This window comes from Cimex lectularius, unplaced genomic scaffold (genome assembly GCF_000648675.2).
Source record: "Cimex lectularius strain Harlan isolate CLEC.00 unplaced genomic scaffold, Clec_2.1 scaffold78, whole genome shotgun sequence".
Taxonomy (NCBI): Eukaryota; Metazoa; Arthropoda; class Insecta; order Hemiptera; family Cimicidae; genus Cimex; species Cimex lectularius.
Genome location: NW_019392658.1, coordinates 353,435 through 381,414, shown reverse-complemented (window position 1 = coordinate 381,414; position 27,980 = coordinate 353,435). Strand labels below are relative to the sequence as shown.

The 27,980-nt window shown below is 32.6% G+C and overlaps 3 protein-coding genes across 8 annotated transcripts; 1 reads left to right on the top strand and 2 right to left on the bottom strand.

The window, feature by feature from the left end:
- Window positions 1-53: 53 nt before the first annotated feature.
- Window positions 54-14,144, bottom strand: LOC106663344 (YY1-associated factor 2). 6 transcript variants are annotated; one of them, XM_014388133.2, is made up of 5 exons: window positions 13,851-14,144; window positions 5,528-5,576; window positions 4,827-4,952; window positions 4,221-4,373; window positions 54-3,262 (listed from the first exon to the last, which is right to left on the bottom strand). In XM_014388133.2, the coding sequence occupies exons 2-5, from the start codon at window positions 5,554-5,556 to the stop codon at window positions 3,061-3,063; spliced, it is 510 nt and encodes a 169-aa protein (XP_014243619.1). In that variant the 5' UTR covers window positions 5,557-5,576; window positions 13,851-14,144; the 3' UTR covers window positions 54-3,060. The 6 variants fall into 6 exon arrangements, with proteins under 6 accessions (XP_014243619.1, XP_014243620.1, XP_024080581.1 ...); XM_014388134.2 differs by having other exon boundaries at window positions 4,827-4,949; XM_024224813.1 differs by lacking the exon at window positions 13,851-14,144 and adding an exon at window positions 7,754-8,080 and having other exon boundaries at window positions 4,827-4,949.
- On the top strand, window positions 13,966-15,931 carry LOC112126204. The gene is made up of 3 exons (XM_024224809.1): window positions 13,966-14,114; window positions 14,260-14,358; window positions 15,730-15,931. The coding sequence occupies exons 1-3, from the start codon at window positions 13,966-13,968 to the stop codon at window positions 15,929-15,931; spliced, it is 450 nt and encodes a 149-aa protein (XP_024080577.1).
- Window positions 15,932-18,695: 2,764 nt separating this feature from the next.
- On the bottom strand, window positions 18,696-26,728 carry LOC106663337 (probable 28S rRNA (cytosine-C(5))-methyltransferase). Its single transcript, XM_014388104.1, has 6 exons — window positions 26,455-26,728; window positions 23,475-23,724; window positions 20,908-21,161; window positions 20,730-20,845; window positions 20,333-20,511; window positions 18,696-20,266 (listed from the first exon to the last, which is right to left on the bottom strand). Exons 1-6 carry the CDS (start codon window positions 26,551-26,553, stop codon window positions 19,413-19,415), a joined length of 1,752 nt encoding a protein of 583 aa, XP_014243590.1. The 5' UTR covers window positions 26,554-26,728; the 3' UTR covers window positions 18,696-19,412.
- Between the last annotated feature and the right edge of the window lie 1,252 nt (window positions 26,729-27,980).

The following is a 27,980-nucleotide window of genomic DNA, read 5'->3' as shown; positions in this document are numbered from 1 at the left end:
ATGAATTTTATTACGGACATGCCTTGGAATAATTCAGTTATTTTATTTTTTTAAATTGTTTGGATAGTTTGAACACTCAATCAAATGAATTAGTGGATTGTGTACTTATTTACGCAGCTTGAAAAAATACAATGTAAACTAAAATCTATTTCTTACACCACAATAAATTGCAGAAAAACATCAAAACTGATGAGCCCCTCCTTCTGCTTTTCCTTTAAAAAAAAAAAAATAATAATAATAAAAAATAAATAAAATAAAATAATATTAAAAAAATTATTCACAAATGAAAATTGTCTCTCAAAATAAAAAATAGGACTGAAAGTACACAGAGGGGGTTTCACAAAATAAGAAATTTAATCTCTTTCAAAGTAGAAAAAGCTATTTTATTTTGGTCAGCATTGGACTGATTTTGTTATTTGACTGACAGATATAATGAAAACAGAAAGATTAAGTTTTATGAAAAACAAAATAAAACTTTTTTTTTAATGTTAGCCTTTGGATATACTGAAATAAAACATGATTACGAGGGAAAAAATGTATATTTAACAAATAAAGACAAGTATATGTTTCATCTGCATCGTTGTTAGAATACAGACAAACAATTCAGTCTTGTGTAATGTTAAATACTATTTTTTTACAAAATTAAACAAAAAATACATTTTGAAAGAATTTTAAAGTCAATTTTAATAGATGTTACTTAATATAAGTGGCATTTTATTTTTACAAAGCGAAGTCATATTTATAGCCAGCCCATTACAAAGGAGAAAGACAGGCAAACTTTTTATTTTTTTTTATTTATTATTATTTTTTTTTACAAATCTGTATAAACTTACATTTAAATTTTAGGTCTTTCTTTTGTTGAGGTCTTCTAGGCACTTGAGTTATAAATGCAAAGTTGGTGCTTGGCTCAAGATAAACCTCTTCAAACCTTATCCTATAACAAATGTTTTATAATGTAAACATTTATTATAGCTATTATTTTTGGCAGAACTGGACATAGCAAGTGTTATGAAGGTAGCAATAACGCCTCCTCGTCAAATGATAGTTGACATAATAAAATACTATTCTATTGTTAATATACTAACATGAGCTCAATAATTAATCTGCTAATTAACTCATGCTGACAAATTATGTTTTATTTCATTTATGCACTTTGAAATTTGAGTGTTTTACACTACAAAAAAATTAAAAGGGGTACAAGGTACCAGTAATATATTAAAAATGGTCTAGGTAAATGAAAACTATTTCCACACGGCTTGGCTTTTAACCAGCCATTTTTGTTTAAATATTCAATATGAATAAAAAGTATATTCATTTTTACATCAAATTGCTACATTTGAAACGGCTATAAATATGCAGTTGTGAGAAAAAAAATCTACCGTTTTCAAAATGTAAAAATTATATCAGAAGTCACACATTCAACTGCATCCCAATAAAATAATGAGTCAATAATTATTATACTTTCTTTAATTGAATATTTATAATATCTACATGCTATCATTATATAAAAATATTAAAGACATGCATGAAAAGTTGATTTAATCAAATATAATAAAGACTACGACAAAGTTTGAAGCAGACTTGGACCTACAATACCCGGTATTGACTACTATATACACGTGTCTTGTAATTGAACGGAAATGAAGTCTGATAATGATACACATGTCATAAAAAATTAATATTATCAAATGATACATTAATTTCCTGCTAACCCTAAAAAAATCATCCCTCATCAAATACAACATAAACCAAATAAGACAAATTTTGTTATGAATGGCAAGTTAGTATTCTAAATCTAAATACATTTTATATTTTAAAATACCACAGTCTGATAATACTTCATTTTTTTACATGAATGCATAACTATCCATATTTTAACATAAGAAAAACATAATTTATTATATACACACTAAACAAATTGATTAAATGACCCTATAATTTATTAAACATTTAATCAAAAGAATCGATGTTATAATCAGTAAAATCCAGGATTTCATTAATATAACCAGTACAACCGTAATTTTTAAAATTTACGAAAAAGGCAATTTTCTTCAAAGTTCATTAAATTATGAAAATTGCTTATCTATTCGTATCAAAAGTAAATTATTAAATGCTAAATAATAGTTACACTTTTGCAATCCACGAACTCACAATACAAAAAAGAAATGTGATAATTACTTACACGTACGTATATTGCTGAGGTAGACAATTTTTTCTTTCGTGTTAATTTTTTTTTAAGTGTGATTAATTTTTCACTACATTACAGTTGAATTGGTTTCCTAAAATTGCCAACCTACGTCTTTCAAATTTCCTTTATACAGATACTTCCAATAACAAGTATAACTACCAACTTTGGACTTTTGAAAATTCACTCAATTTATAATTATTTAAAATTTTCAAGTGAAATTTCTAAAGACAGGAGGTTACAATGTATTAATAAATGAAAAAGTCTTTATTGGAAGAACGAGTGGCCGTTTGTTCAATCAGTACGACCAACAGTAAAAAGCTCATAATTTTTAATAACCTGAAATATAGATTACTCCGAGTTCAATCTAATTTACAAAATCATTCTTTCATCACTCTTCTTTTTTTCATTATTTTATTTATACAATTTGTATATTTATTTTTAAATTTCAGTTATTACAGATTTTTATGTGCACATTCAAGTGTGGGGTATAAGTGCTTTACACATGATACAGAGCAGGAGAGAATAGCATTGTAAAATGCCTAATAAATATAAAATAAAAATTTTAAAGACAACTTTGAACAATGATATTTCAATAAATAAATTAAACCGCTGGAAAAATGTTAACCAAAACTGAACAGATTTACAAACCCATGTTAAGTGATTCAATTTTCGTTCAGCTGTCATTATTCCATCGTTACAGCACTGAATTATATAATCATGATATAAAAAAAAATTTAATATAATAAGAATTTTAAAAAAATCATATTTAATAAAATAACAACAAGCAAGCAAAAAAAAAAAATTACTTTGAGCAATATCATACTCCTACATAGTCATGTTAATGATTTGTACATAACAAACTGATTATATCATTAAGAACTTCTTGAATCTGTTGCCAAATCGATACTTCTTGCATCCATGCTTGTGTCCGTCTGACTTTCCTCTGAAGTACTACTGGAAGCATCTGATGATTTCTTTTTCTTAGGTTTGTACTCAGTTATTATTACAGTGACATTATTCACAGTGATTTCTCGAGTTTGAGCAGAACTTCGGTCAATATTTTTCAGCCTCGGTCTAAAAAACAAAAATTTTGATAATAAATGCTAAAATAGCATATTTTATATTAAGTGTTAATTAAAAAACACTTTACTACTGGAAATGATTTTTTTTTATATGCATTTTATAATTTTACAGAAGTCATCACCATTTTGGCTGGAAAAACAAACTATTTTTGCATGCCCATTTTTGAATCATTGATTTCATTTTAATGGAAGTGCGCATGTGGGTAGGGTTATGTAGAATTAGGGTTAGCATAGGTGAAGAATGGTTAAGCTAGTTTAGGGAGAGTTAGGGTTAGAATATAATAGGAATAAGTTAGGTTAGGTAGAGTTAGGGTTATATATGTTGAGGAGTGGTAAGGTTACGATAGATAGAGTTAGTGGTAGGATGTTACGAAAGGTTAGATTAGGTTAGGTAGAGTTAAGGTTAGAATATGTAGGAATGGTTAGGTTAGGTAGAGTTTGGGTTGGAATGGTTAGGTTAAGTACAGTGAAGGTTAGAATCTGTTAGAATGGTTAAGTTACGTAGAATTACAGATAGCATAGGTGAAGAATGGTTAGGCTAGTTTAGAGAGAGTTAGGGTTATAATATGTTAAGGAATGGTAAGGTTCTGATAAGTAGAATTAATGTTAGGTTGTTACGAAAGGTTAGGTAAAGGTAGGGTTAGAATATGATAGGAAGAGTTAGAGTTAGAATGTTAGGAAAGGTTAGATTACGTTAGGTAGAGTTAGGAGAGAATACGTTAGGTTGTTTGGTGTAGGAAAGTTTCTGTATTTATAAAATTTTTCAATTTTTTTAAAAATATTTGCAGTCACATTAACTCACTGCGATACACAAACCCACGCCATGAAGATGGCGAAAAGCTGAACTTCTTCTGACAAACCAAAACAATGAGGTTGAAGCAGGTTAATCACATTGCAGACCTCAAGAAAAAATGTCACAATGTATCATCATTGATACTGATTGTACTTACGGATGCCATGTCTTCTTGCTTGATTTATCATGGGATATCCTTCGTTTAAGAGTTTTATCCTTGATGCCATCTCTTTTCACAGGTTTCAGTGACGTTGTTGTGTACTGAGGTACTGCTTGTTGAGCAACCAACTGTGAATTAATTCGCGGTTTTCTGGAATTTAAAAATGAGATGAGTTTGACTTAAATGATATTAGTTTCCATTTGAATTTATTTTAAGTTTTAAAAATGTTTTGCCCCTGGGTTTGTGTTCTTTTACTTAGTCGTGTCCTTTTGTCCATGAATGGTGGAAGGGTTAAATAACGATAATATCTATGCCTGTAAGCATCTTTCATGTAAAATCATCGTTTGTGACAGTTATTGTATTCTTCATTTTGTTTTTCTATTGTGTGCCGTTTTGATTAAAAATGATGTGTGTTTCCTCATGTTGAATGTGTTTTTGTTTATTTTTAAGACCAATTGTCATCCTTCTTTGTACATCATGGTGGAATTTGCAACTTGTCTGTATTGTTGAGTATAAACATCTATCCCCCCCCCCCGATTCTAGCAACCAAATGACCAACCATTGATTTTGTTTCTAATAAAAACAATGGATATAAACTAATACCTGGTTGAGGTTCCTTTCCTTATGTCACACATGAGGCATTTAAAAGCTTCAGCAGTATTTCTATAAGTACACACACTGCAGTCCCAATAATTATCTTCTAACACTTTTGCTTGCCGTTTAGTTCTTCTAGAAAAAAAATCATGGCAGTTTGGAAGCCAAAACATTCATGTATTTAAATTTAAAAAAATTAAAAAATGAATGTATTGTATGGCGACAGAGTTGATTTCATATAATAATTTAAAACTAATGTAGAATGCACAAATCAATCATCAGACCATTTTTTGTTATTTAATCAATAATACTTTTTCTTTCACAAGTAGAAAACAATATATTAAGTACACACTTTCTTTCTCATTCTCAATTTAACTAATTTAATCAATTTAATACGTTAATTTTGCATAATATAAACAAGTCTACATGACTCAGCCTTTAATGGATTGTCTGGGGATCTTTTTAAGAACAACTGCTCTATGACAAGCTTTCGGCACTTTTTATGGCCGTCCTCGGGGTTCATCAAAGGACACACTGTTACAATAATTTTTAAACCCATTTATGGCTGAGCGTAGATCAAAAAATGTTAACCGTTTCAAAAAAAATTTCAGTAATTATACACTCCAATAATACTATGTCAATCTTTTCAATTATAATTTATGTTAAAAAATACTTATTTGAATAAAATTATAAATAAAACAGAATCTTACTTATCCATGATGTCAAGGTTCCAAACCATCACGACGGAGACTTCAAGCTCTGTAAATTTCACAAAAATACATTAGAAACATTTTACCGAAAACATCTACCAACAATGTAGCACACACAATTGTGCTATTAAAACAAATAAAGTACAGATATACACATACAAAGCCAATAAAAACTGATAAGAAAAAGCCAAATTGATATAGGTTTCAGGTTGAATTAAAAATACACTTTTATTGAAATAATAAAGAAAATAACTTTTGCTATATAAGTTCGTTCATTTATGTGGTACACAACCCCTTTTTTTGCATTTAAACTGTTTAGGCATTAATATCCTTAGGATGATAAAAAAACTAACAAGGAAAAAAACATTTGTTGACAAATGCTCAGCTGACACCTTTCAACTTTTTCTTTCCATCTAAGGGAAATTATATTCATAAAATTAATTAAGGATTTTAGTTGATAAAAAAGTCAATGGCACGAGCGGGATTCGAACCCACGATCTTCGGCTTGATACGCCGCTGCTCTACCACTTGAACTATCGTGACCTCGAATCCCGCTCGTGCCATTGACTTTTATCTCAACTAAAATCCTTAATTAATTTTATGATATTAATTGGTCAAGCGGACCACGAAACTAGTGAATTTAATAAGTTTAAAATGAAGTATCCTTCACTAAAGCTCTCCATGGCCATTTCATTTGTCGCCGAGAATCAAATTGATTACACGACATTTGAAAAATGGCAAAAAGGAGGGAAAATTCAAAAGGTGTTGTTGAGATGGGAGGTTGGTGTCCGAGTGGATCGAGGTCACGATAGCTCAAGTGGTAGAGCAGCGGCGTATTTAGCCGAAGGTCGCGGGTTCGAATCCCGCTCGTGCCATTGACTTTTTTATCTCAACTAAAATCATTAATTAATTGTATGATATTAATTGGTCAAGTGGACCACGAAACTAGTGAATTTAATATACTCATAAAGACGAGTACTGTGATAGGAAGCACACTCCCATTGAAGAATTGATTAAAATTATTTATGACCCAAATGTGATTAGTTATTTAAAATACAAAATTAATTATTGAAATAAAGGTTTTATTGATTACCAAAAATATTGTATTTAAGACATTAAAAAAATCGTTGCAACTATAAAATAATGTAAATCTTAATAGAAAACACTGTAAAAAAATTATGAAAAAACAATTATTACGAATCCTTTTTAAAAAGCTTTGAACTTTTTAAAAAGGATTGAACACCGTACTCACTCCACCATTCATCATTTCTGTTATTATGAATGTTATTGAAATAAAAGAAATGAAACTAAAATAATTCATGAACACTCTATGGTCTTGAAGAAATCAGCAAATTCAGTTGTCACTGCCACGCTTTCAACCTATTTTAATGTCATCATCATCATGGTCTTTAATAATTCCATATTACAAAAAACTTATTTGTACAATTGATTTAACAACTGGAAATGTGACTCCGGTACAGTTTAAAATACTTCACTTAAAAAAAATAATAATAAAAAAATAAATAAATAAATAAAAGGAATGAGAACATATAATTCCTATTACTTAAACCAGTAATAACAGCATTGCCATCTTAAGTTGGCTAATGCTAACGACTTTGCAATATCATAAATTTTATTACTAACTATAATAATTGATTGGTGTAACGTTCTGAACTAAAGCCAAACGGCAAAATTTATTTTCCATTACTCTACCCCATGCTTATGCAAAATAAATATCACCTAACAACAAATTTTTATCCGAAGCAATTAATACCAGCCTTTAATATAATTTTATTATAAAAAACAAATGGCTACATTTAACTAGTCTTAACTAGTTTGGCCTATTAGGCAAGTTTCGGCATATTGCCATCATGAATGATGGAGCAAAATGCCAAAACTTATCTGTCAGACTAGATCAGAAATGGCCAAATTACAAGTTCATCACCCCTGAGACAAAACATTGGATAAATTTCACAATAAAAAAATGTTTCACTAGAACAATACTTAGCAGAAACAAAATATTTATTTATTATTCATAGATAATGTCTGGATAATTATATGATTTTCAATAGTTTATTAAAGATGGTTAATTTAAAACTATATCTAAGATGATTTACTAAAAAGCAAGTTATTACACCGCAAGTAATAAGTGTAAAACGCAAATTCGAGTACAATTTTTGTTTTGGCACATGCAAATGTGAGCTTTTTTTATTTGTTTAAATATACCTGATTTTCTCTCCTAGTTAATAGCCTCGATCGATCAACTTACCTAATGAAGTCTGATTTCTAATCGCCTCAGTCTGCCTCTTCCTGTTCGTTTTGGACGTTCTCAGACCCGTTTCAGCATGTTGCCATTGTCAATTAATGAAAAAATTGAGCGATTTGATAAGACTGCACATTTTAGGAATAAGATAATATGTCTTTCAAAAAATCAATTTTATTAGTTTTTTCTTCAAATTTCATGATATATACGAATTAAAGTGAATGACTTTTTTCTGCATGTTTACAAAACAATATTCACGCTGTGTATTTAACAACAAACTGCAATATCTCTACTACCTAATAGAGTGTCCTTGACCTATGAATCCAACCATCTGATATTACTGAAACTATCTTTTATCTATGGAGGTTTAACATGTTTTTGTCATAAACGGGAGAGAGAAATTTATTTTAATGTATAACACAATTAAAAACTGGTTTTTGTATAGATTCTGTACAGTCATTATTTTAATTCAAGCACTGTAATTTCATTTGATTTATATTTACTTTGAGACTATACATTTTTCTGTACATAAACACTTTTAATTAATTATAGACAAAATTGATTTGTTTGATCAATTTCATACATAATAAAATCTATTTTAATTTGTTCCAATCACCTATAAATTAAGATATCCTAATATAGCATTTGTGTAATGACAAGTAGCATTTCTTTTCATGCTTTTACTTATATCAAGAAATTTTATGATATTTTCATTTCAATTAGTTTAAAAATCTATTGTTTTATTATAAGAAAAACGTTCAAATAATCAGATCATATGCTTTGTCATCTGGACTGACGAGTGTTTGATCATTTTTATTAGACTGACAGCTTGTGATGAAGATGACAAAAAAAACACCGAAATACAGCGAAGCGATAACAGCAAGACTAGGAGGACAAAAGAGGAAAAGGAAAAAATATAGCTAGGTGTTCCTGGGGAATGTTTTTCCCTTCAAACTGTAATGCTAGATACAGGATTGCTGAAAACGAAAAATGTAAAAAAAATGATTTTTGAAATGATGAAGCAAAGAAAAAGTGTTGGAAATATCTGCACAGGCTTGTTTCTACTGCTCCAAAGTCTCTGAAGTCCAAGTTAGTAACAAAGTCTTGGTTTTTCAGAAAAGTTTATCAGTGTTGAGTTTATTCAGTGAACTTTATTAGGGAAATTTTGTGGTTATTATTTCCTTTAACAAAAGGAATAATTAATATTAAAAAATATAAAAAAGATAAATAATTTCCTATTTTCCAGGAGCATTATCTCACTGGGGCCTTAAATGTGCCACTATGAGATAGTGAATGAGAATAGATTGTTTACTCTGTTTTTTTATTTTTTAATAAATACAGTATACAATGTATACAGTTATATTGTAAATCCCCTGTTTTCTCTTTTTATGTCAAATAGTACAGGAAAACATTTTGGCCCAAAAGCAAACAATCAATCTAACAATAGTTATCCAAGAAGCATAAGTTCACCAGATTGCCAGACATAAATAGCAATCCACGGTTTTTTGATGAACATTACATTATATACTCATGTTAAGGATGTTTTCAGAAAAATGCTGAGTACAACATATAATAGCGTTAATAGGAACTCCCCCTAAAAATCTGTTTAAGATGGGCTACTCTATTCTTAGACGCCTTTGTTAAAATGGACCTAACAGAAAGCCGAGCAAAAATTCTGGCTGGCAGTACAAAATCTCCCCCCGAAACACAATATACACAAACTTACGTCAAGGTAATCCCATGCTATCGTCTTTAATACAGCACTAGAAATGGTGATGAGGAAAATAGAAGAGAATCCTAAAGGAACTAGTGAAGTTTGCCAGTTAACAAAAAAAAATATGAGTATGTAGTGGCTTCCCATTAGGGCAGTCCCAGAATAGAGTGGAGATAATAGTATCTTTTCACCAAAATTTTTTTTTATTATTTAGGAACAGCGATCACATCGATGAATAAAATCTCCCAGGTGCAAGGCTGTTTGCAGGAAACAGGTGTTATGCGGCCATACACATACTTAAAAAAAAGACTATATACAGAGAACTGAAGATTAAGGTTTTCAAGTCATTATTGAGACACCTAGTTTGGGTGTAAACACATGGTAAAGAAAAATTTCAAGAAAAGTCTTGGTCAAAATGAATTGAGAAAAGAATGAATGTAGAATTGATGGAGCTTTATAAACAGACTGATTTAGCGGTTGTAATGAAGTCTGGAAGGCTGGAGCATGTAACCAGAATGGAAGGGACAAAAAAAAAAAAAAAATGCAGAGACATCCGTGTGTTGATGATGTCGAGGATGATCTCAAAAAGTTAGGAGTCAGGAGGTGGAAAATGGTAATCAATAATAGAGCAGAGTGCCCTTTGTCAGGGAAACCAAGGGTCTTCATGGCTAAGAACAGAACCACATTTTTGGAAGAATGGAACAAAACTACATCTCAGAAAAAGAAGGGAAAACTTCTAGGAATAAATTGACGGCAGCCATGTGTTTATTAGAATCTAAATGGAGATACAAAAGGAAAATAAAATGCTAAAAAACAAAGAAATAATCTGATTGAGAGTCTAGAAAATATTGTTTAAAGTAAAAATTTAATGTTTTGTGGTTTTGAGATTACAAGTGACAGCAGTTATAAGGTTTGACAGAGAGCATCCGAAAGGACTAAAATCGACAAATGGTCAGAATGAAATTTAAGCTATGCAGTAGTTGCGATTTTGAAGAAAAAAATGACTGTTTAAAAGGGATACACAATACAGAGCTTATAACGCAAGAGTAAAAAATGAAAGCTGTCTGCGTTTATGAAGGAGGTAAAATTACAGAGGTTGAGTTTCAGGGGCTAACAACAGTTAGGCCATTCCAACCCCCAAACACTACCAGTCTCTGTACCATCCCTAAAATATTTTGAGTTGTGACACTTTTCTTGCATACATTGGCTCTCAGTAATTTACGCTGGTTTGTGTACTTTAACGATAATGGTGGTTAATGAATGACTGTAAGTGTATTAATTTTTAGTAACAGACAACATACAAACCTAACAAACGAGCATAAATATCCATGTAGTAATTTTTATTAAAATTATTTTTGACCCAAATGTGTTTTCCTCCTGGAGTCAGGGCTAATTAGTTATTTAAAATACAAAATTAATTATTGAAATAAAGGTTTTATTGATTATCAAAAATATTATAATTAAGAAATGAAAAAAAAATATCGTTGCAACTGTAAAATAATGTAAATCTTAAAAGAAAACACTGTAAAAAAATTTATGAAAAAACAATTATTAAGAATCCTTTTTAAAAAGCTTTGAACCTGTTGATCGAACACCGCACTCACTCCACCATTCATCATTTCTATTATTATAAATGTTATTAAAATAAAAGAACTGAAACTAAAATAATTCATGAACTCTTTATGGTCTTGAAAAAATGAGCAAATTCAGTTGTTACGCCAAGCTTTCAACCTATTTTAATGTCATCATCATGGCCTTTAATAATTCCATATTACAAAAAACATATTTATACGATTGATTTAACAACCGAAAATGTGACTCCGGTACAGTATAAACAATAAATAAATAAAAGGAATGAGAACATATAATTCCTATTACTTAAACCAGTAATAACAGCATTGCCATCTTAAGTTGGCTAATGCTAACGACTTTGCAATATCATAAATTTTATTACTAACTATAATAATTGATTGGTGTAACGTTCTGAACTAAAGCCAAACGGCAAAATTTATTTTCCATTACTCTACCCCATGCTTATGCAAAACAAATTCACATAACAACAAATTTTTATAGGAAGCAATTAATATCAGCCTTTAATATAATTGTTTTATCAAAAATAAATTTGTACATTTAACTAGTTTGGCCTATCAGGCAAGTTTCGGGGGGAAAAAAAAAAAAAAAAAAACTGACACCATGAAACGTGCCACTTTTCCGGATAAATACTCATACCGATGCTTTAAACTCGACTCGATAGAGAACTAAGATATGCCACTTTTCAGGAATGGTGACAGTATATTCCTGCCAATTCTTGAGCAGTGGTACCATGTGCTCCATTTATAAGTGAACAATTCTGTTTACGCAAGAACTGCTGTAGTTGCCACCAGTGTTATGCAGTACCTTTGAGATGTCAACATTTACATCCTAAGATATGAATCCCATTAAGTATGATAATAAAATAAAACTATAACGCTCATACAGCCTTAGCTGAGCTGAAAGTTATGTTAGTTGAGATTCGGGATGAAATTCCTTAAGGAGTGGTTAAATACTTAATTATGAGCATGCTGAGATATGAGATGAGTTTAGAGAGTGCTATAAGAGCAAGAGGATTTAATTCACTCTATCAAAGATTGTTAAGTATGTTTTATAATGTTTCATATTCAAACACAAAATTGATTTTTTGTTTGTTTTGCTTTTGAGAGATAATTTTATTTTCCCCACTAACCAAATCTTTCAATAAACACTTGAATTAAAAAGATATTTGTGTTAATATTACCGAAAAGGCAAGTGTATAAAAAAATATTAAAATTTAATTCTTTTTTTCCTTTTTTTTTTTTTTTGTAGAGCAGTGTATCTGAACTAATTAAAAAAAAAATTATAATGAAATTAGTTTGTTATTATGGAAAATGTTACTTTTATACATTTTTTTAAATCTAACAGAGGCGTACGAAAGGTAAATGACAAGAATCAGATGGAGAGATCTGCTCAATACCATGCTGCGCAATGTCCTGTCAGACACCTTCTAGAAAATCTTAGATTATTCTTTTTATAATCTAAAATTTTCTAGCATTGTATAAAATCATTTTTTTCTCACCTCTTACATGTATTTGTAAAATTTAAACAATGTTTATAAACCCCATGCCCAGAAGATGATCTCAATAAAGATCGAAACTTTGGCACAATAAAGAAAATGTTCTAAAACCTACATCACACCAGACCGCATTTCACGATCTCCGAATAATTATGTGGATAAGGGGAGACCACTTCTTTTTGTCTTTTCTGGGGGTGTTAATACAAGGATGAGGATTTTTTTTCTTTTTGAGGATCAGGGTATTTGAACTAATGAAAAAAAAAAAAATGAAATTAGTTTGTCATTAGGAAAAATGTCCCTTTTAAACATTTTTTAAAATGCAACGAAGGTGTATAAAACATAAATGACAAGAATCAGATGGAGAGATCTGCTCGATACCATGTTGCACAATGTCCTGTCGGATGCCTTCATACAAAAAAGGTATCAAATGACCAAACCTTCTCAAGCAACTCAAAATCGGCCGCCTTTCAGTCTCCTCGGTCTGTCCCTACGTTACTTTCGTTTCCTCAATATCTGTCTCTTATACTGATCACTTCCAGTGAACTGAGCCTAAGTGCCCATGGTCAACCTACCCGCACTGAAATGTATTTGCTTGCAGATTATCTCTTTTCAAAATTCCATTTCTATGAATAATGGGAGGCCACTTCTTTTTTCTAAGAGTTGTGTATTTAGTGACTTCATTAATGATTATTTGGAGATCGTGAGATGCGGTCTTGTCTGATGTACCTATGTATGTAATCTCCAAATAATCATTTTCTGAGAGAGTTAATAGAAGGATGAGAGTTTTTTGGGGGGAAAATCATGGAATAATTGTACAAATACAACTTTAGAAATAGTGATTGCATAATTTTGAAAATGAGTTTATTTTAAGATCGGTTGTCAGTTGTCGTGTTTATCACGCCCTAGGCCACTCGTACGATTAAATTCAATAGTTACATATGACAGTGTTTTAATTGGGTTGGGTTGGAATTCGGGCGTCGACGCTTCCTCGGAAGAATAGAGGAGAGGAAAAGTTTTAAATTTTGGAGCGGAAAAGCGAGCAGTTTGATAAGAAAAGCCGATTTTCAATTGAACGGAAAGATTGGAAAAACTGAGGGAAAATCTCTTTTCCACCGATTTGTTTACATGAGTCGGATAAACAAACAAAGGGTGGAACGGAGGCGAGGAGGGAAGAGGCGAAGGCCCGCCCCCGTCCAACACCGCCTTCTCCCCCATTTAAAAAAGAAAATAAAAAAAAGCTGCCTCAAAATTCGAATACCTGTTTGGAGGATTGTTCTTCTCTTCCATCGTCTATCGGCCGCGGTTCGAGGGTGGGAGAGGTTGCAAATCCTCCCAGGTGACGGGAGCCTTCGGCCTCTCAACGGTCCGCCTCCATGGGGCGTCTTTCACTTCCTGGGACCGAGCGGCGCGACTCCGCACACGACGAAACGGCGGGCGGCTCTGGGCTGGGCGACTCACCGACGGCGGCACCACTCCGAACTCGAGACTCGTCTCACGACAGCCGACACTCGGACTGGAGACTGTACACAAACCCGGCCGTAAACAAGTCACGCCTCAGTCGGGCCAACACGACTCGAACATCGGCAGTCGAACGATGACCGGGGGGGGTTCCTCGAAAAACGGCCATTTGTACAAATCAGCATTTTTAACTATTTTTCCGCCCTCAGAAAGATCGCCGAAGAGGATGGAAGAAAAGACGAATTTCACCTCGTCCGGGCCACGCCCCCTCCACATTTTCACCAACCCAATGCTGATGATGCAAAGTCGTACTTCCCAATGCTCCAAAGATTTTTTCACAATTTTCCTTCTATCTAATGTGAACTGTTCAAAAATAAAAATATTGCCAGTTTTGTAGTATTTACTTTCCCAAGCAATTTTATTTTATTTTTATTACAACTTGCATTGAAAATTTAAAACTTCATGTAAAAAAAGTAAAATTCGGGCTAGCAAATCTGTTCAGTTAATTTTACTTAACTTTTTTTCCAACGGTTTAATTTATTTTTTGGAGTATCATTGTTCAAAGTTGTTTTTAAAATTTTCATTTTATTTATTAGGCATTTTACAATGCTACTCTCCCCTACTCTGAATCATGTGTAAAGCACTTATAAACCTCACTTGAATGTGCACAAAAAAATTCGTAATAACAGAAATTTAAAAATAAATATACACCTCTACATAACCTAATCTACCCTTTCGTAAAAACCTAACACTAACTCCATCTATCATAAACTTACCATTCCCTAACGTATTATGACCCTAACTCTACCTAACCTAACTATTCCCAAATAGGAGCCACGATGTCGTACTTACCGTTAAAGGACAACATGCTCCCTTGGCCACCTACTTCCACTTGCCCGCGCATCGCGAAGTTTCTCCTGACTTTCGTATAAATAACCAAATTTTAAGCCGTTGGCCAACGACGTGTTTTCTTGAAATAATATTTTCTAACCCTAACACTCCCTAAACTAGCCTAACCATTCTTCACCTATGCTAACCCTAATTCTACCTAACCTAACCATTCTAACATATTCTAACCTTCACTGTACATAACCTAACCAACCATTCCCACCCAAACTCTACCTAACCTAAACAAACCAAACCATTCCAAACCTATTCTCTCCTAACTCTATCTAACCTAACCATTCCTAAATATTCGAACCCTAACTCTACCTAACCTAATCTAACGTACCGTAACATTCTAACTTTAACTCTACCCATCATGAACTAAACATTCCTAACATATTCTAACCCTACCTCTACCTAACCTAATCTAACCTTTCGTAACATCCTACCACTATATCTATCGTAAACTTACCACTCCCTAATATATATAACCCTAACTCTACCTAACCGAACTATTCCTAATATATTCTAACCCTAACTCTCCCTAAACTAGCCTAACCATTCTTCACCTACGCTAACCCTACCGCATGCGCACTTCCACTAACATGAAATCAATGATCCAAAAATGGGCACACAAAACGCGTTTGTGTATTCAGCCAAAATAGGGAGGACTTCCAAAAAATTATAAAATGCATATAAAAAAATCATTTTCAGTAGTAAAGTGTTTTTTTAAATTAACACTTAGTATAAAATATGTTATTTTAGCATTTATTATCAAAATTTTTGTTTTTTAGACCGAGGCTGAAAAATATTGACCGAAGTTCTGCTCAAACTCGAGAAATCACTGTGAATAATGTCACTGTAATAATAACTGAGTACAAACCTAAGAAAAAGAAATCATCAGATGCTTCCAGTAGTACTTCAGAGGAAAGTCAGACGGACACAAGCATGGATGCAAGAAGTATCGATTTGGCAACAGATTCAAGAAGTTCTTAATGATATAATCAGTTTGTTGTGTACAAATCATTAACATGACTATGTAGGAGTATGATATTGCTCAAAGTAATTTTTTTTTTTTTGCTTGCTTGTTATTTTATTAAATATGATTTTTTTTAAATTCTTATTATATTAAATTTTTTTTTAATCATGATTATATAATTCAGTGCTGTAACGATGGAATAATGACAGCTGAACGAAAATTGAATCACTTAACATGGGTTTGTAAATCTGTTCAGTTTTGGTTAACATTTTTCCAACGGTTTAATTTATTTATTGAAATATCATTGTTCAAAGTTGTCTTTAAAATTTTTATTTTATATTTATTAGGCATTGTACAATGCTATTCGCCCCTGCTCTATATCATGTGTAAAGCACTTCTAACCCTCACTTGAATAAAAATCTGTAATAAAAAATATACAAACTGTATAAATAAAATAAATGAAAAAAGAAGTGATGAAAGAACGATTTTGTGAAATAGATTGAACTCGGAGTAATCTATATTTCTTGCTTGTTATTTTTTTAAATATCATTTTTTAAAATTATTATTATTAAATTACATTTTTTATGATGATTATATAATTCAGTACTCTAATGATGAAAATTGAATCACTTAACATGGGCTTGTAAATCAATTCAGTTAATTTTACTTAACTTTTTTTTTGCAACGGTTTAATTTATTTATTGGAATATCATTGCTCAAAGTTGACTTTAAAATTTTTATTTTATATTTATTAGTCATTTTGCAATGCTATTCGCCCCTGCTCTGTATCGTGTAAAGCACTTATAACCTTACCTTGAATCTGCACATAGATATTTTAATAACTGAAATTTAAAAATATACACCTTTTCAGAGTCGGTAACCAGATCGAGATGCTCAAATGGCTGCAGTTTAAAACAAAATATGCGCGAAAGAAAAGAAAAAGATGGAAAACACGTAGAGGGCCGGCGATGACCTCAGCTGTTTGTTGGCCCATAAACTTCCCACTTATTATTATTACACCTGTCCTAACCTAATATAAACTTTCGTAACAACCTAACACTTACTCTACCTATCAGAACCTTACCATTCCCTAACATATTATAACCCTAACTCTACCTTACCTAACTATTCAAAATAATTTCTAACCCTAACTCTCCCTAAACTAGCCTAACCATTCTTTACATATGCTAACCCTAATTCTACCTAACATATCCTAACCTTCAATATCCCCAATGTAACCGTTCCAACCCAAACTCTACCTAACATAAACAAACCATTCCATTTCCACCTATTCTCTCCTGTACTTTTTTATAAAAGTACTATATCTAATATGAATTTTTAAATAAGTAATTAATTATAAAGGAAATAATATTTAAAACAAAACAAGACAGTAAGAGATATTAAATCCTGAATTGGAATTGGATTTATATACAAGTGCCAATTTGAACCTATCCACTTCCTTTAGTCCAGTGGCAATTCCAGGTTTTGCTATTTACCACAAATTGCTGGCAAACTCTAGAATTACCCACCCCAGGTGTTGGCAGTCCAGGGACAAACTTCAGTCTTATCTGTCCAGCCACAGAGATTGGGCTCTAGAGAGTGAGGAGTGTCAACAACTAGATCAATTCAGCAAGCAGTCCCAAACCATAGTTATGTTCATTCTTAAATACGTTCAATCCTATTTACATAACATTTATTCAATTAGGGTGATGGAGTACTCCATATTCATCCATCTCCCTTTACATATATCATTCAATTAACCTAATTGAGGTCTGATGGGGTACTCGATGTTCCACCATCTACCTTCTCATATCACACATTCATACTAATAAATCCATTTACTCTCAACACAACCTTTACCCATGACACAACTGACCTAATTTGAGGGTCAATGGGGTACTTGATATGTTGTCATCGGCCCTCTCACATCACACATTTGCGCTAGTAAACACATTTACTCTAAACACAAACTAGGTAGTTAAATTCTGATAGTAATATGAATTACAATTATAATTTAGGCATTAGTATTTTTTTACACAGTTCGTAATTAGAAATGTTGTTCAGCTCAACATCTTCAGGAAGTCTATTAGCTAGGACCATCATCCTGTTTATAGGTGAGTAATAGATGTAATTGGTATGCGAGTATGGTTAATCTGGTCATGGTTCTTCTTTCACTTAATGAAACTAAATTGATGGCTCCAATATTATGCGGTTTCCAGTGGAGGGCTTTAAAAATTTGTTTTGTAACTTTTCAATCATGGTAATATTTCAATTTATATTGAGAGACAAGATACACCCGGCCGACCCGAACAACAGTTCTGGTATATCAGTCACAAAAGTAAAATCACAAGACGATGTATAAAGGAATCATAATTTGTAAGCCCATTTACAGATAGTGTCTATATGGTGAATAAAATATAGTTTAGTATAAATCCAGACACCCAGATCTTTACTGACAGATAACCTTAAAAAAAGATCCTGCAATCAAAATGTGTTTTTAAATTTTTGGTTGTAAGTAATAGTAGCATTTGTCTAAATTTAGTATCATATTATTTTGCTTGCACAAGTGATGCAGAGATTCAGTGAATGTTGGAGAATGGAACAGTCAGTGGTACTGGTAATTGAGAGGAATAGTTTTAGGTCGTCGTGAAACGAGATATCTAACTAGATGCAAGTAGGAAGCCAAATCATTTATGATAACGAGGAATAAGATTGCAAGATTAAGATATTATGTAAAAGTATGCTATAAAAAATCTGTTTTTAATTAAATAAAACAAAACATTGCATAAAAAAAACTTTATTTTAACTCTAACCAAAACAGTAAACGTTGGGCCTTTTCCTTCATAAAGACAACAGCCAGTTGTTTTCAAGTATTTAAAAAACAAAGTCAAAAAACAAGCCCACTAAATTTTTTTAATCATATTTAAATTCAAATGTAAACAAAAACAATGAACAAATTCTTTGGAGGTTCAATCCAAAATATAAACTAAAGTAAATGTGTTTGCATATATGAAAGAATACTATATTATTTAAAATATTTTGGTTGTACAAAAAGTTTCAATTTAGAAAACATGCTGAAATTATTTATATTTAAATATATAAAATGCTAAGTTATTGGTAACATTTTAACACGAGGATTTCTACATATCAGTGAAACTTCTGATTTACCATTTTATTTTTAATATGTATGCTATTTTACGCTAACCTCGCAAATTAAAGAAATAAGTTTGTTTTTGGCATCATATATGTAAATAAAACCAAAAATGTACATCACAATATAGAATCCTTTCCATAAGAAAAAACATCAACAAATATAAAAATATTTTATCACAAAAATAGTCTACATATTTTAAAAACCAATTTCAACCGGTTTTTCAGACAAACTTATATGCTGATGCAAGAATAAAACAAAATAGTAGAAATAAAAAAAAGTAACTAATTGGGTAGAAATTCTTATTGGTTTATTTCACCAGTTGTGCGCATTTGCACGATTAATGGTTAAAATGATTTAAAACCTTTGAAATACTTTCGTTTGCGAACGAATTGGCCTGGTCTTCTTTTTTCTTCGCCTGTCTGGTGGAATCCATTGGTTCCACCACTTGTCCCAGCATCACCGTTAGAACTTACTTCGGGCTGTCCACCTTTTGACATATTATATTTTTGTGGACTTGAAGTTGAATTTTTGATGTTTTCACAAGTATCATTTTTGTCATTATTATCTCCTTGGTTATCACTTTTACTTCCTGTACTGTCTGTGTCATTTTCTACTTCCTCTTCACTTTCATTACTGACATCATCTCGTGATTCTCTTTCACCTTCAGTGCCATTGTGTTTAAAGTCTTCCCCTGAACTTTCATTCTGAGAATCTAATGTTTCCTTTTTATTTGCGTCCTTGTAATCTATTTTGGCCTTTTTAAATGAACCAGGATTGTTTTCATCAGTTCCAATGCTAATAATTTCATGAGAATCATGAATATTTCTCTTCGGAGATACTGACTCTTTTGGGTTGATTCTCTCGAACATGGCGATAAAAAAGCCGTTCGTTAATTCTCTGTCGGGACGCATTTTAATGCAAAATGTTCCACACTTGTATTTTGGATCACCGGTTGAAACGCCATAGTAAAATGAGCTCAAGTTTACGAGAGTAAAGCCGTTTGGAGGTTGTATAAATTCTTCAATCACTTCTTCATCCTCTTCCACTGTGAGAGAACAGGTGGAGTACACAACCCTCCTTGCACTTGGAAAATCAGTCAAAGCACGTCTTAACAATTTACTTTGAAGGTTGTGTAATGAATTTAGGCGCTTCGAATTGTTGGTAGGGCTTTCTTCGTAATCGTAATTTTTCACAATACCTTTTGAAAATTTTAAATAATCAATATGGTGGAAATAAATAATACTTTTATTCCGTTGTAACATACCTGAACCTGAACAAGGAGGATCGAGAATAATGTAACTTATATCATTTTTGTTAAAGCTGCCAAAATTATCGTCGAATGCGTCTTGGTTGAAGCAATGAACGTTGGTTAAATCTAAAGCCTTTTTCAATTTCAATAGATTGGCAAATCTATCTTTAGACCGATCAACACAAATAATATCCCTGAAATAGAATAAATGTATCAGTTTAAAATTATTAACGTCCAAAGTTAATAGGAGAACATCTTAACTCTATTATGTTGTTATTATGTAATTTTTAATTTTTCATTAAAAAAAAACAAAAACAAAAAAAAAACAATTATTTTAAAACTCAATATATTCTGAGACCGATTTCATTTTTTTTTTTTTTTGCTTATTCATGCTTAATACACAAATCCTTACCCCACATTTTGTAAATATGTGGCTAAATGTAATGTTTTATATCCAGGTGCAGCACACATATCAAGGGTCAGAGATCCAGGGTGCGGCGAGAGAAGAGGAGAAACCATACAACTCGACTGAAATAAAGATGATAAACATCAATATAAAGATAAACTGTAATGATATATTAAATAATTACCTTGTCTTGTAATATAAATGATCCATTCAAAACCCATTCAAAATTAAAAAACTTCGTTTTGGGATGGAAAACCAGAAGTGCTGGTACGTGAAAATCCAACATAAACTCCTTTTCTTTCAAGTTCTTTAGTTTTTCATAAAATCCGTTTAATTCTTTAGGAGTTTCTAATTGTAAAAAACCCTTTTCTTTAAGTTGAGACAAAGCTGGTTCTAAATTAGTCTTGAGCAAATTTATTCGTACATAGCGAGGTATGGCTGTAAGGCAAAAAGTGGGCAAATCGCTTAATATATTTATTTTATAAGTACTATTTCAGAGTGAGAACCGAGGCAAGAAACTCCCAAGCGAGTATGTGGCACCATCGGATTCTGCATGACAATTACTATCGGGTTGTCCGGAAAATAATGCAGGATTTTAAGTTTTCATTAAAAAAAATCTATATAAAATATTCTGTTTACGTTTACAGGATTACTCATTTGTATGAATGTCAACACTTATTAATCCTCTTCCAAATGATATTGTTTGTTTACCTCTGTAGCATTCCGCTACTTGGAAATAATTCAGTCATCCTTATAATGTCAAAGCGAGAATTTCGTACGATTTTCTTTTACGAGTTTAAACTCGGCCGAAGCGGAGCCCAAACGGCTAGAAACATTAACCAAGTCTGGGGCGAGGGTTGTGTTAATGAGTGCACTGTGCAAAGGTGGTTTAAAAAATTTCGGGAGGGAGATTTCAGCCTTGAAGATGAAGAAGGTCGTGGAAGGCCTTCCTCTCTTAATGATGATGTTCTGCGATCAGTGGTGGAAGAAAACCCCAAAACAACTGTTCGAGAACTTGCAGAGCAACTCAAAGTCAGTAAAACGACCGTCGCTGACCACCTCAAGGCGATTGGAAAAGTGAAAAAACTCGAAAATTGGGTTCCACACTCATTAAACGATCGCCAAAAAAATCAGCGCTTTGATGTTTGTGCATCACTTCTTTGTTGAAACAAAAATGACCCATTTCTGGCCAGAATTGTTACATGTGACGAAAAGTGGATTCTCTACGATAACACTAGACGTTCTGGACAGTGGCTCGACAAAGGAGAAGCTCCAATACATTTTCCAAAGCCCCCAACTCATCAAAAAAAGGTAATGGTTACGGTATGGTGGGCTTCATTTGGTTTAATACACTACAGCTTCTTAAATCCTGGCGAAACCATCAATGCTGAATCATACTGTAACCAAATTAATACCATGCATCAGAAATTGGCAGTAATGAAGCCCTCTTTGGTCAATCGGAAAGGGCCCATTTTGTTGCATGACAACGCTCGACCACATGTGTCACGTGTAACGTCACAAAAATTATTGGAGCTTGGCTATGAAACTTTGCCTCACCCACCCTACTCTCCGGACCTCTCGCCTACTGACTACCATTTTTTTAGACACCTGGACCACTACTTACAACACATAATATTCAAAAATCAAACGGAACTGGAAAATGCATTTATTGACTTTATCAATTCTAAAAATTCTGAATTCTACTCAGACGGAATTAATAAGTTACCAACACGTTGGGAGAAATGTATTGAGAGTATGGGAAATTATTTTGATTAAAGAACATTGCTTTAAAGTAACTAGTTTCTTTTTTTTTGTTTAATACCAAAATCCTGCATTATTTTCCGGACAACCCAATATTATTTGTAATACAAAATGATATTGCCATTTTATTATTATCTCTCAGAATATGCCATGAGTCTAAATTATGTAATTATTCAAAACCCATGGCAATAAATTTGTAAAATTTTGGTCAGACGTCTTGTACAACTTCAACTCTCAAAATATACACCTTAAAATTAGTAAATATGAAATAAAATTCCTTATTATTTTGGAAAGATGGTAAAAACAAAACATAAATATTAAACCAACATCATTTATGCATTTTTTATTAATAACCCTGGAAGTTTAAGTAGAATAATTTTTAGCCAAATGGATAATAATGTTAAAATTTGTTCTCATGAAAATTTATACGATACAATTTAACTTCACTTTATATAATGCTATTTAGAAACATGTAACATACAAGACTAGTGCTGTTAAAAAAACCCTTGTCATTTGACATTTATATTAAATCTAAGATACCTTTAAGATAACAAAGGAAGGGCATATCAGTCAACGCAGTAACACTTTAAATAACATAATTAAAATCATTGTAAAAACAAATACTAATGAGGAATGTAATACTATCGATAATTTCATGCAACATGCAAGAAAGAATATCAATCATTTTTTCTGCCATCTCTTTCGACCGCCTCTCTCGCTTCTTCTTTCACAAGTTTTATGGCTTTGAAAACATAGCAAAATACGATAACATGGACTGAAAACACTGCTGCAATTACAGAGAGGATATTTTTTGTAAAATCATCAAATGCCGAATACTCCACCACTATCCGTTTTGTGGCGAAAAAGACGCCAAACGGCATGGTAAACATGGCGATGCTATATAGAAATAGGTGACAGAAAGCGGACTCAGATGTTTCCATTGCGGTTCTGAAACAAAACACAAATCTAAACCAACGAATATTGAATTACCTTTGTTTTCCACTTTCATCCCTGAGCCAAGTTCTCTTAGTCGTTTTTTATATTTGTAAACAATTTTTGAGATTTTGTCGGTACATTTAAATGACTTCCGACCCAAAACAAGCTCTACTACCAAGATTCGTGCAAGCCAAATATCATTTTTAGTTAACATTTGAAAAAGACCTGTGTTCTTGATTAAATCATCAATTTCTGCTTTCCGTTTTAAACAGTTCTGTACCAAAAATGAGACACTTGCAACATTCTGAAATTGAAGGTAAAATAATTATTTATTTACTCTCTAGTCATTAGTAAACATGTTAAATGGTCCAAAAGAAGATAACTGACTCAACAAGGATGAAAGGAAAACTTGAAAATAAAATCTGACTGAATCATATTTCTATATACAAATGGTTAACAGGACAACAACATTGTCACAATTTTAAATCTTGAGCCTTCATCGTCTGCTTGTCTACACACACTTAGTTTACACAATATTTTAGTTCAACTTACAATTTAAGATGTCCATGAATTGATATCAATATATTTACCATAGTAAGTAGTTAAATTTTGCACATCTACTTTTTTATTGTTGAAAAAGTGAAATACACTTTTATTAAATAATACTGAAATTTGGAAATGGGGAGACAAAAACTGTGAGTAACAAGCATAAATTGTATACAGATAAATTTTAGATGTAGGTAAAAATAGCTCCAAAATCAAACCTATCATAGACTACTTTCTCATGACTTCTCTCTTTTATCCTTTTTGATTATTTTCTTAAATGATTATTTAAAAAAATATATTTATTGAATATCTGTTGAATTTTTTAAATGTTTATGTATTTCAAAAAATAAATATATATAATTTGTTTATGTTGCTCTTTCTATCATCTTCTTTTTGTGTATATTCAAATCTAGAGGAGGTTCCCTGTCTCTTGATGTTGAAAATGATATTTTGGATGTTGAAAAGGAACATGTTCATATTTGATCCCAAAATCTAACTTAACTTCAAATGTGAGAACAGTGATGCCGAATATCACAAAGACCAAGAGCTCCAAGAGAATCTAAATAAATTGTTCAAATTACAGGAAGAGTTTTTATTACTCCTAACGAAGTAATTTTTACTTGTACAGACCCTAACTCTGTAAATGATGTAACTGACGTTGAAAATTTAGAATTTGGCACTCAAAACGTATCAGAATTAGGAGGAAAAGAAGTTGATGATTCCTTAAATCAGCTACTTCATTCAATTACAAACGATGGTTGGAAGGATAAGATTGGTTTTGCGAATGAACGACAATGCAGCCTGTCTCGTAGAACAACTATCGCTCCCTGGTACACCATACACCATTCCCACTGATAGAATGCTTTGACCAGCAAAGGTTTTACAATATGTACCAGCTAGGCTAATGAGTAGGCCTAAGGAGTAGCTTTCAATCTTCAAATGGAGTTCTAACTGAAGTGGGATACAGCAAAACGAGATATATAAAAAAAGAATTGTATACAAAAAATTTCCAATAATCGATTCTCTTCCAAACGCTGATTTTCCAGGCAAAAAGCCTGAATATTTCTCTGAGTTTTTTTTTACTGATGAACTCTTAAACCACATTTGTCAGCGGTCAAATGTACATAGTGCTCAAAAGAATGGAAGTTCTGTTGTAACTAATAAAACTGACATTAAAGATAGAGGAGGTCAGCAAGCTATTCAGTTATGGAGCATTTTGTCAGAGGTAAGGGAGGTCACATGTTGAGAAAATGTGTCCTGGGCCTTGCCTGCTGTAGGTCGGTCAGTGCTGTTTTTGGGGGAGTGTCTCGGCGTTCTGGGCTCATTGTACCCAGGCAGTGGGGCGATTTGGACTTTTCCAGGAGCATTTAATGCTATGTAAGGTTTTTATCCGCATCTCCCTGATACGCCTGATAAGTGACTGAGTTTCCCACTATATAGTTAAACGATTTTTAAGGTTGTAAGCGTGGAATGGTCTCCTCGATGGTGGTGTTTGGCTCACCTGGAGGGTGGGGGTCTTGGTGGGTTGTAGGGCTCGACGCAGTTAGATGTACTATAGCTAGATACCTCAGAGTAAATTTAAAAAAAGGTTTTTCACATCAACCATGACTTGTATAAATGAGGATACATAATAAATATCTGAATGATGAATTACAAAATGAAAATTTCCAGTTTCCAGGAAGTTTCAATGGTCACGGTAGTAGAAAGCCTAGAATTGTCCATTAGCAACCGAGTACCCCCTACTGCCACCACTGTTTTTTAATTGTAATTTTCACCATTCTTATGCTCTTTGGCACCCTAAAAAACAAAAAACAGAGAACTTTTTTTGCTGAAGAAGATCCTTTTCCATCTTTAAGTTACCTTGCAGGGGAGAGGACTGGATGTCCTGCCCGGTTGGGATGTGGACTGTTCACGGGACCCATGAACAAGAATGGCTAAATGTACAAATGTACCAGGCAAAAAAAAAAGGTTCAGTTTCTGATTATTTTTTGTCCTTAGAACTTGGCACCATTTAATTGTTCTCTTTAAATTTATTGTTCTTAGTAGTTTCATTTTATATTTGTATACTTTTGTAAATAGACATCTTTGTATAGCTTTATCAGGCATGAATTTTTAGGAAATATGTATTCATAATGAATTATTCAAGGGGGAGAGAAGCCCTAGAATAAAGTTATTTTTCATTTGACTTCAACAGCCCTAAGTTAGTTTGAAAAGATTACTTTATGATTTATGTGAACGTCGAAATGGAAAGACAAGCAGACGAAAGAAAAGAAAATTTCTAGTTATTTTACAAATCAGTAACCATTTAAAATATAAATTTTGAGAAAAAGTACTAAGCGAGGGTTAAGTCAGTGAAAATTATTTCTGTCGATAATTGGGTATATTTTCGGTTTATGAAGTCGTAATTAATCATATAACAATACTTTTTTTTTTTTTTTTTTTTTTTAATAGAAAGAGCCATTTTGATAGGATAAATGTTCAAACCAACCTGCTTATCCTTCAGATATTCTCTGTTGTAAAGTTGATATTTCAATCCGAGGCCTTTTTCAACACAGTTTTCGGCGATGATCGCCGCTGAAGTATACATGCTCCTGACTAATAACCGCGCATAACAAAACTACCTCTGAACGGATTATTAGTGGAATTTATCCAAAAACTGAAATCACGTGGTGAAGTTGAAGTCGAGGGTGAAATAGGGACTGGTTCCGGTTCCCGCTGCTTCACTTTTTCAACAGAGCAAACGGAGTTCGACTGCGAATGGGGGACCTCGTGAGAAACGTCAACTGCGAGCCCGGGACGACGGTGACGTCACAATGACGCAATCACCACCAAAATCGGCCAAACAGACCAATTTTGGACACTGGACTCTTGTTTCCCTCCTGTTATCACTGAAGATGGCTAAATGTAATACACTGACAGGCAAAAAATTCCACTCACTTGTAATATAACTGGATTTATATATTTTTATATATTAATCAAAGTTTCACGTTTTTAACGTTTAATAATTGAATATTTGTCCAAAATATGTAAAAAATGTATATTCCTAAAAAAAAATAAATTAAAAACAGACAGATAAAATTGGTTTAATTTTGTTTTAGATTTTTAATTAACATTTCAATATCGTTTATTTCCTCCTCTTGCATTAATTACATCTCGAAAACGCCTCGGCATACTTTCGGCCAGTCTGGAAATGTCTCTTTGCTGTAAGTTAGCCCATTCTACACGAAGAATCCTTTCAAGATCGTGGATTGTATCAGGACGTGATGGACGTGCTCTTTTTCGTCTTTTGAGGTTATCCTATAAATGTTCGATGGGTTTTCAAGTTTGGGGAACGGGCAGGCCAGGCTAAGACCCTGATTTTATGACGTTGATGGTACGTTTGCACTATGCGAGCGACATGTGGACGGGCATTATCGTGCATTAGAATAGGATTGTCGCTGATTCATCGAAGATAGGCAACGCATGATGTCCAAAAATTTCATCCACATAGCGAGTGGCCGTCAAAGACCCTCCACTAACAACAAAACCAACTCTGTGCGACTCTCCATTCAAATTCCCGATCACACCATCACTGTGCTACGTTGAAAAGGTTGGCTCTGGGTAAAATTACAAGCTTCGTACCTTTCATTTCACCTTCTCCACATTCTTTCATACCCATCTGGAGATCGTAGAGCAAATCTACACTCATCTCTAAAAAGTACAGCAGACCAATCGTTCAAAGACCAATGGCCGTGTTCTCGAGCAAATGCGAGACGTGTAACTCTGTGTGTTCTGGTCAATTCTGGTCCTCTCACGGGGCGAAAAGCCATCATTCCATACTGATTCTTCGGGCAGTTCAGAAATTTGGACACTTCGAACTTCCTGGAGCTGATGAATCGCTTGAACAACAGTAAGGTGCCGGTTTCAGAAAATTCTCAAAATCAAAATACGGTCATCCTGTGATTCTGTTACCCAATGGCGCCCAGAATCAGGCCTTCTATGGTAGGACCCAGTTTCTCGAAAAGTCTGGCGGTG

Bases quoted from the DNA above. Each gene is read 5' to 3' on its own strand.
- LOC112126204 (XM_024224809.1), top strand. From the start codon at position 13,966: ATGGGGCGTCTTTCACTTCCTGGGACCGAGCGGCGCGACTCCGCACAC. The intron at 14,115-14,259 runs GTACACAAACCC...TTCCGCCCTCAG, and splicing joins CGACACTCGGACTGGAGACT to AAAGATCGCCGAAGAGGATG. The intron at 14,359-15,729 runs GTACTTCCCAAT...TTTGTTTTTTAG, and splicing joins AATGCTGATGATGCAAAGTC to ACCGAGGCTGAAAAATATTG.
- LOC106663337 (XM_014388104.1), bottom strand. From the start codon at position 26,553: ATGTATACTTCAGCGGCGATCATCGCCGAAAACTGTGTTGAAAAAGGC. The intron at 20,512-20,729 runs GTAAGGATTTGT...ATTCTATTTCAG, and splicing joins ACATATTTACAAAATGTGGG to GGATATTATTTGTGTTGATC. The intron at 20,267-20,332 runs GTATGTTACAAC...AATTTTCAAAAG, and splicing joins TCCTCCTTGTTCAGGTTCAG to GTATTGTGAAAAATTACGAT.
- LOC106663344 (XM_014388133.2), bottom strand. From the start codon at position 5,556: ATGGTTTGGAACCTTGACATCATGGATAA. The intron at 4,953-5,527 runs GTAAGATTCTGT...TTTTTTTTCTAG, and splicing joins AACCTTGACATCATGGATAA to AAGAACTAAACGGCAAGCAA. The intron at 4,374-4,826 runs GTATTAGTTTAT...TTTAAATTCCAG, and splicing joins AGGAAAGGAACCTCAACCAG to AAAACCGCGAATTAATTCAC.